This window comes from Diabrotica undecimpunctata, chromosome 8 (assembly GCF_040954645.1).
Source record: "Diabrotica undecimpunctata isolate CICGRU chromosome 8, icDiaUnde3, whole genome shotgun sequence".
Lineage (NCBI taxonomy): Eukaryota > Metazoa > Arthropoda > Insecta > Coleoptera > Chrysomelidae > Diabrotica > Diabrotica undecimpunctata.
In genome coordinates, this window is record NC_092810.1 from 82,416,170 (window position 1) to 82,440,111 (window position 23,942).

The 23,942-nt window shown below is 31.4% G+C and overlaps 1 protein-coding gene across 1 annotated transcript in view; it reads right to left on the bottom strand.

The window, feature by feature from the left end:
* ABCB7 (ATP binding cassette subfamily B member 7) overlaps positions 1–23,790 on the bottom strand; it is a 150,945-nt gene extending 127,155 nt beyond the window's left edge. Inside the window, exons 1-2 of the mRNA XM_072540536.1 lie at positions 23,608–23,790; positions 23,097–23,514 (exon numbers count right to left, since the gene is read on the bottom strand). Of these exons, the coding sequence (XP_072396637.1) occupies positions 23,097–23,514; positions 23,608–23,754 (565 nt within the window). The 5' untranslated portion in view covers positions 23,755–23,790. The remainder of the gene's footprint in view (positions 1–23,096; positions 23,515–23,607) is intronic.
* Between the last annotated feature and the right edge of the window lie 152 nt (positions 23,791–23,942).

The window sequence follows — 23,942 nt, forward strand, 5'->3', positions numbered from 1 at the left end:
TCTGGAACTAGTTTATTTTCGCTGTCTTGTTTGCGATTTTTACGCATAGCATCCTTTTCCTCAATGTGCGCTTCATATTTCAATTTCATTTCATCGGTGGCAATATTTTGTGAGGAAGCAATCCTATACTCCTCACAAAGATCACAGCGATCAGATTTCCGTACGTGAAAGTCTAGGTTAAATTCTGTCACAAAAATATGTCGATACATTCATTTTCCTCCCTACACTTTTCTGTGTAAAGTTTCTTTCAGATACTTTCTTTGTGTTGTGGCCCTACAGTAATGAGACTCAACATTGGGAAAAGATTTTATGTGATTTCTCAAGGTTTCTTTTATTTCTTCATTGAGGCGTCTTGAACTTTGGGCACTTTTGCCCCTACCATCCGGCTTGGGTGTATTGGTGACCTCATCTTTGTTCTTATGAACCGTATAGACAGGTTTTGTGAGATGCTTAGGGTTCCTAAGTAAAATTTTTTGCAGTCTTGTACCTTTTGATTACCAACATTAAAGAAGTACCTAAAAGTGAATTTTTTGTATGATTCTCTGTTAATATCTTTAGGTCTTTCTGTCTGATGTTTTGTGGTTGTACCCAAGATATATTGATGTTTTCCATTTTGAGGATAAAACCATTTTCCCATTTTCCATTCGTGCCATAAAACGCCTTAAACAAAGCTTGTCTTTCATTTTCCCCACATTAAAATTTACAGTCATTTAAACAGTATTTCAAACTTTTAACTTCTTTAGCTGGCCCTACAACTCCTCTACGACTCACATAAGATTCCCCTTTTGATGGCTGATAGAACGTTTCTGGCTTTTCCAAGAAGAAACATCCATCCCTTTTTCATCTCTTAACAGGAGGAGGTTTAGTGTTTGTTACCTGATCAATAATAACTTCTTTCCCAACCGGATTTATAGGCAAATGGACCTCATCGTTTAAAGTGGTTTGGTGAGTGCCAGCGGTTGAAGTTGATGGGAGATCAATGGGCATCAACGCTGGTTTTGATTTAGTTGCAGTTGTTGAAATATCTGCAGGAACACGCTTTATTTCTGGGTCGCCTGCAAAATACCACTAGAATTAGCTGCTAAAATAGTATGACTATATCCTAGTTTAAAAACCTCAAATGAATCATTTGAAATACCATAAGTCTATTTACTCTCCAAATGGAAGTTTAAAAATTGATTATGTGCAATAGAACTTTTGAAAAGTAGGCTATTTAAAAAAACTAAACTAAAGCGATAAAACTTTAATGTTTTGAAACATGTGGATTTAAATAATACATTATGGAATTTTTAACGTTATTTGTAGTTTGATTTCATAAAAATGACTAGATTCCACGAAGTAAAGGTTTCAACAATAAAAAATATAGGTTATCTTACCTGTCAGTAATTTCTTCATTTTCATCGCTTAAACTTTCTGATGATGGGGAGTAAGAATCACCAGAGTCCTCTAATTCTGCATCCTCACTTAATACCTCAGTAATAAGTCGTCTCCACTCATTTAGTTCCGTCATTGTTATAAACAACAATACAAACATAACCTCAATACTAGACAGTGAACATGAACAGCATTTGGAGTTGGAACATTGTCAAACGAATACATGCAAATCTTAATTATTGGTTGAGTAACAAGGTTTCATGTGTCACCTGAAACCATGTCATTCTAGTTTTGTTTTATTTATGTTCACAGATGGAACCTTGGCATTGTAATGAGTCAGAATTGCGTTGTTGACCAGCGCTGTTGTCAGATCAAAAGATAGGGAAGATCAGTTGGAACCTTTTCACACTAATAACTCCAAATATGCGATTTTGTTAGTTGGAACCCTATTATTCTAACCTAACGCAATTTAATAAAAAGACGTCACAAGACATTTCTATTCCAAAAATTGTTCCAATAAAATTATTACCAAACCATGAGATGAAAATCGAAAAATTAACAATCCCAGAGACACATGTGTTACGTTCTGCACATACGATGACCTCAATATAACAATTGGGTCATCAGAAAGAGAGAGAAGATATTCTGTTCAATCCAGAACTCGCTGGTTTCCCCCTTTCGGATTGGGTATGTATTCAAATAAAGACAAGAAATGAAAGTTACGGGACTGTATAAAACTCTATTTTAACAAGAAGTAAAAGCAATCATAAATATACATAAACACTTACAATTATAACTAAAGAAGAATATATACAAACTTAAATATTAGTCAATACGAAACGACACACAAAAAGAGAACCATAAACAAAACAAAACTGTCGATTCTAAAAAAAATTACTGACCGAAAGCAGTAAAATAATTCCGTATATATACCACGTTATACAGAGAAATAATATACAAAAAAAAATAAAAATATGAATATATATGTCATATAAAAACAAATTAATAAACTCAATTCAAACGTATACTCATAATACACATTATGAGTTAATATATATAAGGTAATAAACTACACAACGCTGTGATATACATACAAAAAGAATAGTGAAATTATTATAATCTAATAAATATACAAATCTACGTAAAGGTAATAACGTTTAATGTTCTCAATAAAGTTCAAAATCGCGACACAATATGTAATAATTGGGCACCAAATAAACGTACTTAGCCCATGTAGCAACAAAATTATGGTGTATTGTAGCTTACCCAATGAAATTATTTCAGCCACGATGAGATTGCGAACCCTCTGGTTCGGTGAAAATTCAGGAATAAAAAACTCGCCTTTTTTACAAGACTTAAGCGAAGTTTTTGTGGTAGGATGCACAACCCTCAAACCAAAAAAACACGTGTCTGTCGTTTGGGAGACAAAACTCGACTCTTATTGTGTGTGTATGAAATGCATCCCCTATGGTGATATTTCGCAGATGGCTGGTCTTGCAAATTAGTTCTTAAAGCCGCTGTGTTTTTCGTACAGGCAAATCTCAGTTTAAATATACGGGGAGAATCGAAACTATCAAAAAGTCTGTTAATACATTACAAATGTTTAGACACAGTTGCGAAACTGCAACAACATGGTCAAATCCAACCACTAGATACCATAGAGGTACTACCCCGATTATCAATAGGACTGAGCACCAGTTCTGTAGTAATATTTTTACCCATTTTAGCTTTCCTAATAATCTTCCTAATTAGGAAAAGAAAACGAATTTCCAAAATCCTATTTGGAGAAAAATTACATCCTACCCAGATATTGGACGAGAAGCAGATTCCGATGTCCGAAGTTATAAAAAGGAAGAAATCAATATTTTCATTATTATTGTAATTATTATGTTTCAATAGTCAAGTTTTTCGAAATAAGGATTTTAATAACAAGATGAATAGTAGAATATTAAAAATAATGAACATGTTACCTGTCACATTTGTAGTAGAAAATGAGAAAGCTCAAGAAACTTTATCTACTCCACGTAAGATAACCTTACTTTCTGATCATGTGTTATTGTAAAATATTTAATATTATTTTATTAAAACGAAAACAGTCAATAATTTGTTTTGTATGATGGATAATTAACCAAATGTGTTTTCCAGATCTGTGTCCGGGAATTGACATTAATTCTGATGTTCCACAAAATACAGAATATGAACCTACTACCTTAGTTACTGAGACAGATACTCAAATTCACATAAACGCAGCTAATCATTTACTATCTGCAGGTAATAAAATACATTTTCCTTATGCATTTTAGTATTAATAATTTAGAAAAAATAAATCGGATATTTATTACAGATCATTTTATAGAATGTGCCACTGAAGATAATAAGAAAAAACTAAATTATATAAAATAATACCTACAGAAGCAGAATTCAATGGGTTTTTAATGCAACAATGAGTACCTGTTTCTTACAAAACAAATGTTTGAATAATCTATTTTTGTAATGATTTACTGTGTTTATGCAACTAAAGAATGTTAAAAAATAAAGCCTAATTAGGTTTTTTTTGTTTTTAAATTTATCATTTTTTATAAAAAATAATCATTGCGGTAGCAAAAATTCATTGAGTCTTTCTTTTGTGGACACCAGGTATTTTAAATATCAATCTATTTTTTTTTGTAATTTTCAGTAACACATCTCTTCTAAATAATTACCGTATTAAATCATTAACTTGTGGATCTTGTCTATTGTAATTTATCTTTTACAGAGTGCAGTTTAATGCCACTGGAGGCTGAACATATAGGCAACATTGTATTTGAAACAAACGACGAAGTGGTGATACCCTCAGAAAATTCCAATACCTATTTACAAAATTACAACCTTACCGTAATTGACAACTTTTGCGAAAACGGTGATGAAAATCTTCAAGACCTTTCCGTTGCCACTGGTGACGATTGTGTTTTGTTAACAAACTCAACCAATGGCATTAACCTGAAAGACAATAATAATCCAAATTGTTTTCAACCCGATAAGACACAACGTAATGATTACGTTGTCGATGTCGATGAACCAATCACTAGTGATGCCGAGAATATAGATCCAAATTTCACAGGAACCATTTCAGAGTATAATTAAGCATTTTTGGAACGATGATATAGATTATGACAGAAAGAGGCAATTTGTGATGATAATCACGTGGAAGATGCAAAAAACAGATACCAGCTGAAAAGGATGGATAAAGAAGACTCAAAACTAGGAACCAATAAGAAAATAATTATGATTGATTTGGAAAAGTGCCTACCGACACCACTTTTGCAAAACTCGCAAAGTTTTTATTCGCTTAAATTGTTACTGGAATCAATGAGCCTTATTGCGAATACTTATCGCATTTTGAACTAAATGCCCTAGAGGAAGCCCTCCAAAAGTGTATTGCATACGATAATCACAAAAATCAGCAACAATACATGAACTTCCTCAAGAGCCAACAAAACAAAAAGCCCCCAATGAAAAATAAACCCAATCAAATCTTCGAATAATCAAAGATCCACAAACTTCCAACCCACGCATTTAAATTATGTGAGACCTTCGACTCACAACACACCTTTCCACAACACAGAGCCCAATTTTAACTTCACTCCACAACAGAACTACAATTTTCCTCAGAGACAAAATTTCAGTTCTTACGAACAAAACCAATCCTTCCAACGAAACAATGTTCCGAAAAATACCCAACAAAGATTACATAAATATAAAGCTCCTCGACCCCAACCAAATTTTGCCACTCCAATGAGCGGTGTTCAAACTACCACAACCAGAAACCATCAACCCATGAGAATTACAACTAATAGAAGCCACAATTTTAACATAAGACTCGAATGATACCCAATAATTCGAAAATTATGAATCCGAACAAGAGCCCGATCTGCATGATGAAAATCATCAAGATTTTCAAGCCATCAAGTTACACGATCATTCACCACTTGTATAAACCTACATAATATAGAAAGTACCCCTGGGTTACCCTGCTTCGTTACACCCAAAACACATCTACGCGTTTTAATCGACACCGGCACCACTATTCCTAGAATATGGAATTCCATAAACATTCGACGTAAAACCGCAGACTTTAGTCAGCACTTTGATATCCTTCTAGGAAATTACGATTTAAAGAGATTCCATGCCACTATCAATTATGCGACTCATATTTTAACCTTTGAGAATCCCCACGTAAGCATTCAATTCCAAACATTATATCAGAAAATTTCCGTAAACATAAATAACGGCGAAGTTTTATTGCGCGAAAGACACTTTCAAGGTATCAAAATTCCCCATTCTATTCACGTTGTAAGAAATGGCTTCATAGAGACTATCGAAATACCGACTCCTATGAAATTTAATAAGAGAATTGAAGTTGAGAACTTCTGTAATTATGAAATAGCACAAATTCCCATACATTTTACTGAAAATAAACTACGAACTTCGCACTTAAACAACGAAGAAAAGTATAAAATTATAAATCTTTGTAAGAAATATAAGGCTGTATTTTACGATGAAAACAACAATTTAACTTTCACGCCAGCTGTTAGACACGAAATCAAAACGAAGAATGAAAATCCGATTTACGTAAAGGGTTTTCGTCATCCTAAAACAATGCAGGATGAAATAAAAAAAAAAACAAATAAATAATTTATTAGATAATAAGATAATTCGAACGTCAATTTCACCGTACTCAGCTCCAGTTTGGATAGTACCAAAAAAAGCTGATGCCTCAGGTCAGAAAAAATTTAGATTAGTAATTGACTACAGGAAGCTCAATGATCATACTGAAAATGATCGTTACCCACTTCCTCAGATAGATGAGATACTGGATAACTTAGGAAAAGCCAGTTATTTCACAACATTAGATTTAGCTCAAGGTTACCATCAGATTGAAGTTCATCCGGATTCTATTCGGAAAACAGCATTTTCAGTTCCGCATGGTCACTTTGAATTTTTACGTATGTCCTTTGGTTTAAAGAATAGCCCAACAACATTCGAAAGGTTAATGGACAATATTCTTAGGCCCTTTATTCATAAGTTTTGCTTCGTCTACATGGACGATGTCATTATTTTTTCCAAGACACTGCAAGAACACTTAGTTCATATTGCTACTATTTTTGACACTTTCAGAAAAAATAATTTAAAAATTCAGTTAGACAAATCCGAGTTCCTCACGAAAGAAGTTTCTTTCTTAGGTCACGTAGTGACAACCGAAGGAATCAAACCTAACCCAGCAAAAATCGAAGCTATACAAAAATACCCTCTACCAAAAACAGTAAAAGAAATTAAATCATTTCTTGGTTTAATCGGTTACTACCGAAGATTCATACCCAACTTTGCGAAAATAACATCCCCATTTTCGAGATGTACTCGAAAAGGAGCAACTATTGACCCTACTAATCCAAATTATTTAGAATGTTTTGCAAAATTCAAACAATTGTTAACTAATTCCCCAGTTTTACAATACCCAGACTTCGAAAAGCCTTTTGTACTGACTACAGAAGCCTATAGGATCAGTATTATCTCAAAACAATCACCCTATTGCCTATTATTCTCGAACTCTAAATTCCACAGAACAAAACTACTCTACTATTGAAAAAGAACTTTTAGCTATACTAGATTCTTGTAAACACTTCCGTATGTATCTATACAATCAAAAATTCACTGTAGAAACAGATCACAATCCTCTCGTATGGATCTACAAAATTAAAGACTCCACTTCTAGATTAGCCCGATGGAGACTTAAACTAGAAGAATATGATTTTGAAGTTAAATATAAAAAAGGCAAAGAGAATCAAGAGGCTGATGCTCTTGCCGATTTTAACAACTTACAAAATAGTACTAACACACAACATACTTCAGTTGAGAACCCTATCACTGGAATAGAGATTTCACCTGAACCAACTAATTGATCCTCAAACCAGATTATTTTCAAACCAGAATCAAATAATTTTGAAATAAAATACAAAAGAATTTTTAACAAACACTTTTTCAGATACTTTCGTTGTGTTGTGGCCCTACAGTAATGAGACTCAACATTGGGAAAAGATTTTATGTGATTTCTCAAGGTTTCTTTTATTTCTTCATTGAGGCGTCTTGAACTTTGGGCACTTTTGCCCCTTCCATCCGGCTTGGATGTATTGGTGACCTCATCTTTGTTCTTATGAACCGTATAGACAGGTTTTTGTGAGATGCTTAGGGTTCCTAAGTAAAATTTTTTGCAGTCTTGTACCTTTTGATTACCAAACTTTAAAGAAGTACCTAAAAGTGAATTTTTTGTATGATTCTCTGTTAATATCTTTAGGTCTTTCTGTCTGATGTTTTGTGGTTGTACCCAAGATATATTGATGTTTTCCATTTTGAGGATAAAACCATTTTCCCATTTTCCATTCGTGTCATAAAACGCCTTAAACAAAGCTTGTCTTTCATTTTCCCCACATTTAAATTTACAGTCATTTAAACAGTATTTCAAACTTTTAACTTCTTTAGCTGGCCCTACAACTCCTCTACGACTCACATAAGATTCCCCTTTTGATGGCTGATAGAACGTTTCTGGCTTTTCCAAGAAGAAACATCCCTTTTTCATCTCTTAACAGGAGGAGGTTTACTTACAAAACAACTTACAAAACAGTACTAACACACAACATACATCAGTTGAGAACCCTATCACTGGAATAGAAATTTCACCTGAACCAATTATTTTATCCTCAAACCAAATTATTTTCAAACCAGAATCAAATAATTTTGAAATAAAATACAAAAGAATTTTTAACACCGTTACACTGTCACTTATTACTCTTACTGACAAATAATTGGAAAACGGAAATAGCAAATACCTTCCAAAATATCCTTAGACCAAACCAAAAATTTGCAATAACAATCCCTCACGAATTTAGACCTTTTATCTGTAACTATTTTAAAGAAAAAATAAATTCCACAGTCAAAGCAATATTTTGCAATATACTACTTCAGGACATAGAAGAAGAAAACCAACAAATAGAATGCATAAAGAAATATCACGTAGAAAACCACAACGGAATAATTTAAACTTAAAAACACTTAAAACAAAAATTTTATTGGCCCTCAATGCAGACAACTATTTCTAATTTTATCAATAAATGCGAAATTTGTCTAAAAAATAAATGCGAACGACGTCCTTTTAAACTTCCCCAATTAGGACCGTTGTTAGGTCAAAAACTGTTGATATATTACATATCGATCTATTCCACTGCAATAAAAACCTGTATCTCACAATAATAGATTCTTTTTCCAAATACGGTCAATGCTATAAGCTCACCGACAAAACTTCCATTTCCATACTAAATAAATTAAGACACTACTTTTCGCACCACAATTATCCAAAAAAGATTGTATGCGACAGCGGCACCGAATTCAATTCCGCAGTCATTAAAGAATTCCTAAATATCCACAAAATCGAAATACATTTTACAACAGTAAACAATTCTTCCTCAAACTCTCCAGTAGAGCGCTTTCATTCAACTCTTATTGAAAAACTTAGGACCTTACAAGCCCAAAATCCAAATGATTCGTTAGATGACATTCTAACACATGAAATTATTAAAAAATTTAATAACCAAATATCTTATGGAAACTCTTTTAACACGAGATTCGATAAACTTTTAGAAAAACTAAGTTCTGACAATTCAATTCTCATATCTGCACTTAACAAATTATCAGCTGATTTCGACAGCTATATCATTCTACAAAATGAGATAATAAATCTCCAAAATATAAACGAATTTCTAATGAAACTTATTAGAACCATTACGTTATCTGAACTAAATATCTCTAATATAGAATTATTCACTTTAAAGGAAATAATAGACCTTAAAGAAAATCTTCTCAAAATTTATCCCAGAAATTCAATCCCCAATAGTAATGAACACCCTTATGAACTTATAGAGTCAACAAAAACTTTAGTTTGTGTAACTTCAAATACAATGCTCATAATAATTAAAATCCCTATACTCCATGAAATTCCTTACACTACCTATAAAATCTAGCCCATTCCAAACAAAGATCATGTTATGATTCTGCCACCTGCAAGCTACTATACAAATAATAAATGGTTCGACACTTGCATAGGACAAGACGATAACATAGTCTGTTCCAATTATGCACAATCCAAATGTAACATACCCAATGTAGATAATTGCACAAAAACATTAATCACAGAAAACTTTTTCCAAGAGACCAGCAAAGTTATATTGCTAGGAATAGTTCACACGATGAGAATCCAGCAGATAGAAATTAATTCAACCAGCCTCTTGACGACAGATGTACCAATAATGATTGAAGGTATCCAATTTAATAAAAAGACGTCACAAGACATTTCCATTCCAAAAATTGTCCCAATAAAATTAATACCAAACCATGAGATGATAATCGAAAAATTAACAATCCCAGAGACACATGGCCAAATTCAACCACTAGATACCATAGACGTACTACCCGATTATCAATAGGACTGAGCACCACTTCTATTATAATATTTTTAACTATTTTAGCTTTCCTAATAATCTTCCTAATTAGGAAAAGGAAACGAATTTCCAAAATTCTATTTGGAGAACAATTGCATCCTGCCCAGATCCAGATATTGGACGAGCTGATAGCCGAAGTAACCAAAACTTCGAAGACGAAGTCCCAACCAGTGGAGGGAGGAGAAATGTAGCCATAAGCTCCCCTACTATTAAGAATCAGCAGATTCCAATGTCCGATGTTATAAATAGGAAGAAATCAATATTTTTATTATTATTGTAATTATTATGTTTCAATAGTCAAGTTTAAATCATTAAATGTAGTAGTTTGTAGTATTTCTCAAAATTGTAAACTTTTTATTTCGAAATAAAGATTTTTTTTGGGAAACTTAACGTTGAAGAAACATTTCTATATATAAGAAAAAAGAACTACTTGTGACTGGTTTGGAAATATATAAATATGTTTTTTTATGGCTTGGAGTCAATAAAAGTCAAAAATTTTATTGACTCCAACCCATAAAAACATATATATATATATATATATATATATATATATATATATATATATATATATATATATATATATATATATATATTTATATATTATATATACAATAGCACTAAAGGCCTTAGAGGCCCATGGCTTGAAAAGTTTGTTCTTTCTTCATTTTCGCTTTCCTTTATGTACTGAGATCTTCTCTGGCTCGATATGTGATTTTTCTCGATTCCTTCTTGTTATTCATTTTTCTTTTCTGACCTTCTAGTTCAATTTCTTCCATATCTTTTTCTACCTCTTGTTTCTATCTATTTTTTGGCCTTCCTTTTCTCTTTTTTAAAGCTATAGTGTGGTTTAGTACCCTTTTTGGAGTCCTCGTGTTCGACATCCTTTCTAGGTGACCTCGCCAACTTATCTGTGCCTTTATGACTCCTATTATATTAGGTTGATTATATAATTCATTTAACTCATCATTTGATCTTATTATCCATAAACTGTTCCTTATTATTCCTCCATATATCTTCCTCAGGATTTTCCTTTCCCATATCTCCAGTAAATTTTGTTCATTTCTTGTCAGTGTCCATGTCTCACTGCAGTATGTTACTACTGGTTGTATAGTTGTTTTGTATAACTGTATTTTTGCCTTTCTTGATAAAAACTGGCTTTTCAACATTCCACTAAGAGCATGTACACTTCTATTGCCTGCATTTATTCTAGCCTGTATTTCTTCTTTAATGTTAGGTTTACTTGATATTATTGCCCCTAGGTATGTAAATCTTTCTACCATTTCGAATTCGTATGATGATCTTTCTTCTACTTCTACTTTAAACTTTTGTCCATCCCTGAACTGATCATCTGCCCACTGCATACATTTTGTGTTAGTTTTATTTATGTAAAGTCCCATTTTCTTTGCTGCTTTTACTATTCTCTGTACTATCTCCTATAGCTCTTTTTTTCCTCTTGTCAGCAACACTACATCATCCACAAATGCTAAAACTTGGCGTCTTTTATGATATAGGAGTCCTTCTCTATTGATTTTAGCTTCTCGCATTATTTTTTCTAGGCATAAATTGAAGAGTAATGATGACAAAGGATCGCCCTGTCTTAATCCTTCGTTTACTATAAATTTGTCCGATGCATGATTGTTTACTTTGACTCTGTTTTCTGTATTCTCTAAAGTAAGATGTATCATGTTACACAACTTTCTGCTAACTCCCAGTTCCTCAAGGGTCTCTTTTAATTCCTTCCTCTTTATTCTATCGTATGCATGCTGGAATCGACGCGCTATCGTTGGTAAGTTGTGTTCATAGCTTTCTGCTTGTAATTCTCTGATTATGAATACTTGGTCCGTTGTGCTTCTCCCTCGTCTAAATCCGCACTGATATTCGCCTATTCTATTTTCAAGTTCTTTTTCTAGCATATCTTTTATGGATTTTGATAGGATTTTATACAGGGTGGTCCATAAGTAATTGTACAAACAGAAACCGTAGATTCTGCACTTTAAAATATTACGATTTAAGCCAACTTGCTTTAATAAAATGTTGATATTACGAAAGATACAGGGTGTTAAAGTGGAAATTTAAAATTTTATTTTTCGCTACAACTTTTACGTTTGTAAATATTTTTGGACAAAAATTTACAGCTGGATGCTTTTGGGTAGGATAAATTATAATTTTATACTTACTTTAATGTAACTAATAGGAGGCGCCACATATGCCACATATGTGGCATAAATTAGCGCTTAACTTTTTTGCTCTTTAAGTTTGCTCTATTTGTGTTAAAAAATATTAAAGATACATTATTTTATAAGTCAGCTGCACAATAATTCTTAGTTTGATATTTGTGCGGTAAAGCACTGAATACCTGTAGATAAGCATAATTCATAGTATATTCTTATTAAAACAACTCAAAGATGATAATGTAATATCACAAAATGCTTTGTTATGGGTGCTAAATGTCTTATTGGAGAAAAGATATTTCATCTTCTTCTTTAGGTGCCGTGTCCGTATTCAGACGTTGGCCGTCATCATGTTTACAATTTCCCTTGCTATCGCTTCTTAAGTTTCTATAATGGCGTTGTATTACTTTTTCTCTATTGTAAAATGCTAAAAATCCAAAATATGTGGTCTATGCAAGATGGTACACCACCACATTCTAGAGAGAAGGCAGTTAGAACATACTTAAATACAACTTTTCTGAACGTTGGATTTGTCGTGGTAGTCATATTCCTTGGCAATGTGGTGAGATATTGATATAATTATTTAATTCATAAAAAGTCCGAAAAGAATACTTATTGTTCATTACGTAAATAGTTTACCCATTTTTATTAGGACAAATAGAAACTAGAGCACATGTATTGAATAACACATATGTGTCCTGTTTCATAATACTTTTGCTACAAATCTAACCTGAAAGACTCAGCATTTTTACAAAAACATCATCGTTGCCCTAATAACCGATATTGTTATAAATATAGTAAAAGCACAGGCAATTTGTTCAGCATAATATTAGGTCGTTAGTAAATCATAATAGTCCATTTGTTCAAGATGTAATTATAGTTACTCGTAAGCTGTAACGTAATCATATAAATAAGTAATGTCATCGATAGGTTATTAAGTGTATATAAGTAACCAATGAACGAGATTCATCACAGTTTAATAAATTATTTAACTTCTGCGACAAATAAGATGTAGTTCCATAATATACCATAAGATTTGGATATGTATCCAAAATAATATATTCATCCATTATAGCCACCACGTAGCCCCGAATTTAATCCGCTTGATTTTGGTGTATGGGGCGCATTAAAACAATGTGTCTATAAGAATTCCATGAACATTCACAACCAACTATGGGAAGATATAAACGTTGCCGCAGTTTCTTTAGAACCAATGATGATATTTAATATGAGACGATCTTTTATGGAATATATTGATAAATGAATTAAAGGAAATGGTGGACATATCGAACACTTACTTTGAAAAAAGTTATGTTATTTAGTTTAACTATTTCTTAATTTGGTTTGTAAACAAAATTTTTTTATTATAACTTTAACATAAAACGTAAAATGTTTGATGTAAAACCCTATTATTCTGTTATTTTGTCAAATACTATTATTAATTATCCTGCTGATATATTTATTCTATTTAATATTTCGTCAACTATTAACTTTAGTTAAAGGCATTTTATACCAAAATTCAGAAGTATTAATGTTTTTGTCTATTTATTCTTCGTTGCCTGGAATAATTGCCTTAGATCAGAATTATGCAGCTGATTTTTAAAATGCGATTATCTCGAAAACTGTTAAGTTTTGAAGTTATTAACAAGTATACCTTTTTTTTGTTAAAATAATGTATCTTTAATATATTTTATCCCAAATACAGATAACTTAAAGAGCAAAAAAGTTAAGTGCAAATTTATACCACATATGTGGTATAAGTGGCGCCCTCTATCAGTTACATCAAAGTGTGCATCAAATTATAATTTCGCATATTTAATAGTACCCAGTTGTAAATTTTTATACATAAATGTTTAAAGTTATAGCGAAAAATAAAATTTTAATTTTGCACTTTAGCACCCTGTATCTTTCTTAATATCAATTTGGCTTAAATCGTAATATTTTAAAGTGTAGAATCTACTGTTTCTTTTTGTACAATTACTTAAGGACCACCCTGTGTACGGTATTGAGTAACGCTACTCCTCTGTAGTAACTGCATTCTGTTTTGTCTCCTTTTTTGTGTAATGGGCAAATAATTGCTTCCTTACAATCTTCTGGTATTCGTTCTTTTATCCATATATCCTTTATGATCTTGTATGTATGTATATATATATATATATATATATATATATATATATATATATATATATATATATATATGTATATATATATATATATATATATATATATATATATATATATATATTATATATATGTATATATATATATATATATATATATATATGTATATAAATATATATATATATATATATATATATATATATATATACGGTATAGGTAAAAGTTTATGGTCGGTATGGACCTTACGTGAGATGGAGTGAGAAACATCTGTTTAAAAAGAGAGAGGTATATTAGGTCCGCCCTTTATATCGCCGAAAATGCATGAGTGGAAATAATAAAAAAGGGGAACAAAAAGAGAAATCAAACGATTTCTACCTGGCGAAACCGAATTCAAATTTTTACCACTGTGCTTTCTAAAACTTGCAAAGCAAACAGCTTGATAAATTACTCGACAAGGGAATCTAAAATTGCATTCCACATGCCGTTCATCATGGTCAAAATTCGTAGTGAATTCAGTTTCTGGTACTCCAAACGGAGTAAAGTAATAAAACATAATGACGGTATTACGTAACGTATAGAAAGCAGTGGTAAAAATTTGAATTCGGTTTCGCCAGGTAGAAATCGTTTGATTTCTCTTTTTGTTTTTAGATGGCGTAGTTACGTCCGTATATAGTTATTTTGATAACTATTGTCTAGGACGGGAAAGATTTTTGTTTTGGTTCAGAGCAGTGGCTATACCGTTCTGTGGAGACCTAAAGAGGTCGAAATACGTATAAGCGGCTTGTCGCTGCCCTGTATCGAAACAAAAATCTAATACCGTCATTATGTTTTTATGTTTTATTACTTTACTCCGTTTGGAGTACTAGAAACTGAATTCACTACGAATTTTGACCATGATGAACGGCATGTGGAATGCAATTTTAGATTCCCTTGCCGAGTAATTTATCAAGCTGTTTGCTTTGCAAGTTTTAGAAAGCACAGTGGTAAAAATTTGAATTCGGTTTCGCTAGATAGAAATCGTTTGATTTCTCTTTTTGTTTTTAGATGGCGTAGTTACGTCCGTATATAGTTATTTTGATAACTATTGTCTAGGACGGGAAAGATTTTTGTTTTGGTTTCAGAGCAGTGGCTATACCGTTCTGAAAAGACCTAAAGAGGCCGAAATACGTATAAGCGGCTGGTCGCTGCCCTGTATCAAAACAAAAATCTAATACCGTCATTGTTTTAAAAAAGGGGTTTCAACGTTGCCAAACTTATTGGGTTTATTTGACCTGTTGTTTTTTTAGTATTTGAACAATGTTCTAAGATAATCAAAATCAAAATTGGGCGAAATGGATTTAAATGGCAGCTTACTGTTTTTTATTGGGAATATGCCACAATTTTACTATAAACAAACATAATGCCTATTATCGTTTATGTGTATATTTATTGAAGTGAAAGAAACTAATGAAGGATATATTTATTATAACTTGAAAAATAAACTAAACAGTAAACTAAACTTCCTGAAGTAATGAACCTGACAAAGTTTTTCTTGTTGGCGGTTTATATCCATGAATCCACCCTGCAAACTTTTTAAAAGCTCGTTCTTCAACTATGGAAAACGGATGAAACGAGTCTTTGCATAGGTTTAGTAAATCCATATCTATTTGTTTCTTTTGTTCTAAACTAATATTTTTATTAATAGAAGTATCCATCACCTTTTGACCTGCTTGGGTGCCGGTGGCAGTATGTCAGTACTTGTAGTAGAAGTAGTCGAAACGGACAGAAATGCGTCGGAAGTTTCAATCATTGCAATATTCAGAAATTGGACCATAAAAGCTGCATCTTCTACAAAGGTGGATTTTTTGAAGATAAAATTATTATTCTTATTCTAGGTCAATAATTTTGACTAAAAAAAAAATTCTTAATTGAATATTTACAATAAATAAATCCTTTGACGAACTATCAATAAAGATTTGAAAACGAAAATGCAGATCAATCGAAAATCGAAACACATTCATTAATCAGAATACCTAGTTATTTTATTTTCAACGTCAACCGATAGCCCGACTGTCCACTGTCCCGAAAGAATCGCATGTTATTTTTAGTTTTGTAGTAGTCTCTCAGATCAACTAATCGTCCTCGTCGACGTAAAGTGTTCGTTGCTCCTCTGTTTACGTCTACACAAAACGTAGTTTTTTTTAATCAACCATCAACTAGTTGGCTTACCAGTGAGAAATCGTAGATTCGTAAATGACAAATAATGATTTAAAATGCAGGGATTTTCTGATAAAAATTAAGGTAAAAAAACAAAAGAAAAAGTTAAGAAGCTGGTTACTTCTATAAAAAAAAAAGAAAAAGAAGATTGTACTATTGAAAATCAACCAGTACAAGAAAAAGAAACTGATAAAGATGACTCAAGTCCATGGTGTATTTTTGATGAATTAATTGGACATGACTCATCTAAACATATACCCGTATCGAGAGATATAAAAGAATTCGACATGTATTTGTCTGATGATATATTACCCACAAAAAATTTCGAACGGAGATTGAAACTGTCCATTACAGTGGTGGAAAAACCATCGCCATGGATATCCTAATTTAACCACTATATTCATAAAATATTGTAGTATTGTAACAAAATCTGTTCCTTGTGAACACATGTTCAAAATCTGGTTTAATTTTAAATAAAAGAAGAACACGGTTAACAAGAAAAGTGGAAAAACTTATGTTTTTAAATGTCAATTTAGACGATGCGCAATTTAATAATGTGTAATGTAAATACTATTTACTATTTGTATTGTTTAATTTATTTTTCGAGTTATAATAAATATATCCTTCATTAGTTTCTTTCACTTCAATACTTATACACATAAACGATAATAGCAAATATGTTTGTTTGTGTACTCTCTTATTTGAAACTACTGGTAAACAATCAACTAGTTACCAGATTACGAAAAACGGTTCCGATAAAAATGTCAACGACCCACCTGTAGTTTCTTAGGTATCAGCTGGCTCGGAACCAGAGATATGTAAAATATCTCTGATCGGAACTAATCGTCTCACTAATGGGCAATAGGCGTCTATGAGAAATATGGAGGGGAGACCAAGGAGAAATATGATTGTTATCTTTGTCTATTCGCTGAAAATATTATTTTATATCTGTGTTAGATATCCTGTTAAATTTTACCATAGCGACCATAAACTTTTACCTACCCTGTGTATATATATATATATATATATATATATATATATATATATATATATATATATATATATATATATATATATATATATATATATATATATATATTAGATTTGAGTTTCTTGAACCGTACTATATTTAATATAAATTTAGTATTTCTTGGGTTTAGGTTCAATAAAATACATATTACATTGTGGAACTAGATTTTAATTTCCATTGCAATCAACGTTTCGGCAGGAAACCCTTGCCTTTGTCAAGATTCTAAAATTGTACATTTATAAGACAAACAGTTATTGTAAAATATGTATATATATGACTTACCAAAACGTAAAACAGGACACAGACATTAATGAACTGACACAATAAATAAAAGTTGATATCTGATATCTCATGGTTTACTGTCATTAGTATATAATTATTTTTATATGAGCGTATCATCGATGGTTTCGAAAAAGGTAAAGTGGAGATATGTTATGACTTAAAGAGTTTTTTATGGTGTTATATTTATTATTATTTAAATCAGATTGAAATATATTTTATTTAGGTTTTGTGTATCTTTTTTGTCATTTATTACGTTGGTATTTCTTTTTATTTCTATTGATTCGAATCAATAAACCTTTTTCGAAACCATCGATGATACGCTCATATAAAAATAATTATATACTAATGACAGTAAACCATGAGATATCAGATATCAACTTTTATTTATTGTGTCAGTTCATTAATGTCTGTGTCCTGTTTTACGTTTTGGTAAGTCATATATATATACATATTTTACAATAACTGTTTGTCTTATACATGTACAATTTCAGAATCTTGACAAAGGCAAGGGTTTCCTGCCGAAATGTTGATTGCAATGGAAATTAAAATCTAGTTCCACATGTAATATGTATTTTATTAAACCTAAACCCAAGAAATACTAAATTTATATTAAATATATATATATATATATATATATATATATATATATATATATATATATATGTATGTATATATATATATATATATATATATATATATATATATATGTATAACATAACAATAACAATATCTTTATTTTTAGAAAATAATATACATTCCGTGAACATAAAATTATTTAAAAAAAACAGTGTCACAAACGAAAATATTATTTACTTATTCCTAACCGTTACATATACAAATAGTCCTCCACAGAATATGGCTCAAGAGCTACCAGTAATTTAAATATATGTATATATATATATATATATATATATATATATATATATATATATATATATATATATACACTCGCGATCATAAAATCCGGGTCATCTTGAAAATTTCAAGTTTCTTAAATATTTTTGCCTCTGGTGCAGTAATAACCTTTTTTTTGGCTAATGTATTTTTAATTTGTAATCAATGTTTGTTTTTAAAGAAAAAAAATGGTTTTTTATTGTTTTTATTCAAAAAAACAGAAAACAAATCAAATTGTTGATAAAACAGACATACGAAAAAGAATGGAAAATACAGAACGTGGTAAAAAATCAGTGAAATTTCAATGACCAATATCGTGTATTGCCTCCCCTTACTCTAATAACCTCTTGCAGACGACGGGGCATACTCTCAATCTTTCTCCGGATTACATGTTGTGGTATGTTATTCCACTCTCTCACTAACATATCCTTAAGCTCCTGTGCGTTGTTAGGAGGAGGTGTATGGGTTTGAATACGTTTTTTTCTAATCGTCCCAGAGATGTTCGATGGGATTCAGGTCCGGAGACCTAGCTGGCCAGGGTACCCGCGTAATTCCAACTTAGTCCAAGTATTACATACTGATCCTGGCAACGTGCGGTCGCACGTTGTCCTGCATAAAAACGGCGTTTTCTCCAAGCCCTGCCATGTTGGGCATAACATGTTCTTCCGGAATCTCCGTAATGTACCTTCGTGCAGTTAGGGACCCATTTTCGATGTAGGGTAATTCTGTGTGGAAGTCGGAAGATATACCTCCTCAAGCCATGACCGAGCCTCAACCAAATGGCATTCTTGGAGCAATGCAAGCTTGTGAAAATCGTTCACCGGTTCTCCTCCAAACTCTTACACGTCCATCGGATCCAGTTAGGCAGAAACGGGATTAATCTGAGAATAACACTTTGCTACAATCGTTAATTCCCCAATGCGCGTATTGTCGAGCAAATGCTAGTCGTGCAACTCGAGGCACCCGGCGAAGTGGCGGTCCTCTAGCCATTACCCGAGAAGATAGTCAAGAAGAACGAAGTCTTCTTCTGACTGTTGCAACACTAAAATTGCGATTTCGTACTTCCTCTAGACGATTTTGATCCATAACCGCCGTTGAGGTCCGGTTTCGAAAAGCCTGAAACACAAGGAAACGGTCATCTAGTGCCTTGGTCGTTCTTCTTCGTCCAGAGCCAGGTCGCCTGGTTAGCAAACTTGCCTCCTGAAAGCATTGAAGCACTCGTTGAACCGTAGAAAGGCTTACGCCAACAGTTCTTGCGACTTGCCGTTGAGTGTGACCGTCTTCCACAAGTGCAACAATTTGTGCCGTTTCAACAACAGTCAAAGGCATTTTTGTCAAAAAATAAACACTAATAATGGCACTAATAAACACTAATGGTGGCAATAATAAACGTTTGTCCGTTGCATTTGAACAGAAAGTCGAAGTACAAACGAGACATTTAAAACAAGCGGAGTTACAGGTAGCGTTCATTTTGGAAAGTGTGCACTTTACCGCGAAATCGGCACTATTGTAATTCTTTCTTACAAAGGAAACCGCAACAATTCATCAGAAACATGCATTAGTTTGTATTTGTGTTCTTATTATTTACGATAAAGCTCGTTAAAAATGAAATATCGGTGATTTTCAAGGTGACCCGGATTTTATGATCGCGAGTGTATATATATATATATATATATATATATATATATATATATATATATATATATATATATATATCGAGCTGTAAAAGTAGTCCAGAGATGGAAGCCCCAAGGAAACAGAACAAGAGGAAGGCCCCGTAAAAGATGGATAGACGACGTAGAGAGGGATCTTAAAACCATGAACATCAGGCAGTGGCGAAGGAAAGTATCCGACAGGGCAGAATGGAAGAACATTGTTAAGCAGGCCAAGACTCACAAAGGGTTGTAGCGCCATTAGAAGAAGAAGATATATATATATATATATATATATATATATATATATATATATATATATATATATATATATATATATATATATATATATATATATATATATTAAAAGTGATTATTTCGACCAAAAAATAATTTATAAACCTGTAGGAAATATCAGGTATAGTGGTTTATAATAAAAATCTTTGTTTTTTCTAAGACTCAATATTTCGCCATTTATTTTATAGCTTCATCAGGAGTAAACTGTAAAACAATTAGAACATTACAAACAAATGATGTAAAAATAGATTTAAAAAAACACTCACAGAAATTAAAAGATGTCACAAATAAAACTAACATTGAAATATGTAAACTTTTAAATGTCAAGATTTAAAGTTTACATATTTCAATGTTAGTTTTATTTGTGAAATATTTTAATTTCTGTGAATGTTTTGACGTGACAACGTCTTAAATTAGGTTGTGGCTCGGAGTCACTCATGAAAAAGTGTAACGCCCGCTCACGTCTGTTACGATGAGTCACCGAACGAGAGAGAGGCCCGCCGGACCGGCGAATGCCTTGCGTCTCTCTCCCACTCAAACATGATCGGTCCGCTGGTGCGATGCTATTTCTCCTATCATTGTCCTATCCTCAACAAAATCACTCAAATAGAAATTAGTTAAGTTTAAGTTTACATGTACAATGTTTTAGTAAACAAAATATATTTCTATAGTTAAAATTTGAGCAATTCTTATTTTCATTCAATTCCTTGTTCCTATTGTGCAATTTAATAATATTCATATCAATAAATATTCTACCGAGAAAAAGACGTTGTCACGTAAAATCTTCGCCCGTAAAACCGACTTTACAGGCAACCGATTTTTTTAAATCTATTTGTACATCATTTGTTTGTAATGTTCTAATTGTTTTACAGTTTACTCCTGATGAAGCTACAAAATAAATGGCAAAATAGCGAAATATTGACTCTTAGAAAAAACAAAGATTTTTATTATAGACCACTATACCTGATATTTCCTACAGATTTATATATATATATATATATATATATATATATATTATATATATATATATATATATATATATACAGTATACTCCCTCTATAACGAACACGGTTATTACGAGGTTTCGCTTACAACGAGATACATTAGATGTCCCGTGAAATTTCTATTGAACTATAACCGTCTATAGCGAGGCAAATTTGGTTATAACGAGAGAAAATAAGATCCAAAAACGTGTATTTTACGTTTTTAGTCCGGTCGTGGCTATAAATAAATACCTTTTCAAACAGCCCCTCAATAAACTTAACTGCAGCCCGCAATAAACTTCTTTACAATGAATAAATACAACTGTTTCACATCTTTAGAAAATATATGATAGAATGATACTGGACCATCTAAAGCAGTTAAAAATAACAAAGTTCTTAAAATTGCAGAAGCAATAGTTTATGTTATCCTTGAAAATACGATTTATACATTATGTAGTTAGAAAAAAATATAAGTACAGCTTTTTTGTTTTAACGTATATCATTGATAATAAAAGTAAACAACTCTTTTATGTTTTAATATATTTCATTGACAATAGAGTAATGTAATGAAAGAGTAAAGTAATGAAATATAAGTAAGTAAGTAAATAACTTTTTTTCAAAAACGCTATTCAAACAATATTTATTAGCATCTTATATTGCTCCGAATGGCTTCACTATAGGAAGTTAATGGTTTAGATTTAGAAAACTACAGATTCATATGTATGCACAGTATTATGATTGTCTGATATAACGAGATCGGCTTATAACGAGGTAATTAGTCTGTCATTTCAGTTCTCGTTATAGAGGGAGTCTACTGTATATATATATATATATATATATATATATATATATATATATTAACGTTTACTTCTTTATATACATATATATATATATATATATATATATATGTATATATATATATATATATATATATATATATATATATATATATATATTATATAACATTTAGAACGTTTCAAACAATAAGAAAAAGGTTAATGCGAGTTGATAGTAAAATAAAGGTAAAATAAAAGGATGACCAATAGTCAGAAATATGTATATACAGTTGCCTTCCATCTTATACACATATTTTATTATATTTTTTTCCTTTGTTGCGAGCTATGCTGATACCTTTTACCTTTATTTTACTATCAACTCGCATTAACATTTTTCTTATTGTTTAAAATGTTCTAAACATTTGGCATTCCTTTCCTTGGGTAGCTTAGCTTCCTCCATGGATGCGTTAGTTTTTGCTCTGGAAATCTCAGAGTCTTCTAACATTATTGCCACAAATTAGTTGCATTGCTCCTGTAGTGATCCTTTCTTAATTTAATATGCTCCTTTTCTAACTTGGCTGCACTGTACTGAAGATGACCAATAGTCAGAAATACATATATATCTTAGCCTTCTATCTTATACACATTATATATATATATATATATATATATATATATATATATATATATATATATATATATATACATATATATATATATACATATATATATATATATATATATATATATATATATATATATATATATATATATATATTATATTAAACTTACATCCTAATAATAAACTAGTTGCTACAGTGGCTACCGTTTGTGGAGCAGTTTCCATGTTTAAGGCATTTCCAACATTCAAATAATCCACAGAATACTTAAAAATAAATGGGACACACACATTCATGACCTTGGCTCCAATAAGTAAAGACACAGCTAATTTTACCCTGTCTCTTATGGATTTATCATTTTCTGGCCAAATATATTGTAGCATAGCTCCTACCATTTGCCGTCCAGTAACAGGTGTCTGTTTTTGTAAGAATATAGTTTCTCTGGTCAGAGCCGAGGCTCCTGGATGAAAACATCCTCGAATAGGTTGTGCTTTGGGAGCACTACTGGGTATTTTACTTAAAATTCCTGCTAAAATACCAGAACTGACTTTGTTACTGTCTGTTTTTTTCTCAGTTTTTGTAGAATACTCCTAAAAAATGTTTAGTTATTATGATCAAAGAATATAGACGCTGTAGTCTATATTCTTTGATATGATCTACAAGAACGTTCAATTAAAACTTACTTTGGTATAGTAGAATTGGCTAAGGTATATATTTTTTGTATTTTGCCCATAAACTTTAAATATGCATTCTTTTTGGTAAAATACTGTTTTTAAATGACGATTTATAGTTTTAAAAGGAATATTACTTAAATTTAACACGGTAGCCATTGTAATAATTTACTGACCTATAGATAAATTAAATGAACTACTGGAAAAATATATTCAATCATAATCATTTACCTTTAAATAAACAGATAACCATTATTGATAGAAAAAGTATTATATCTTATATTATTATGAGATAAATTGTTTCAAATTACTTCAAATCCTTCTTTAATACAGTAGTTGTGATAATT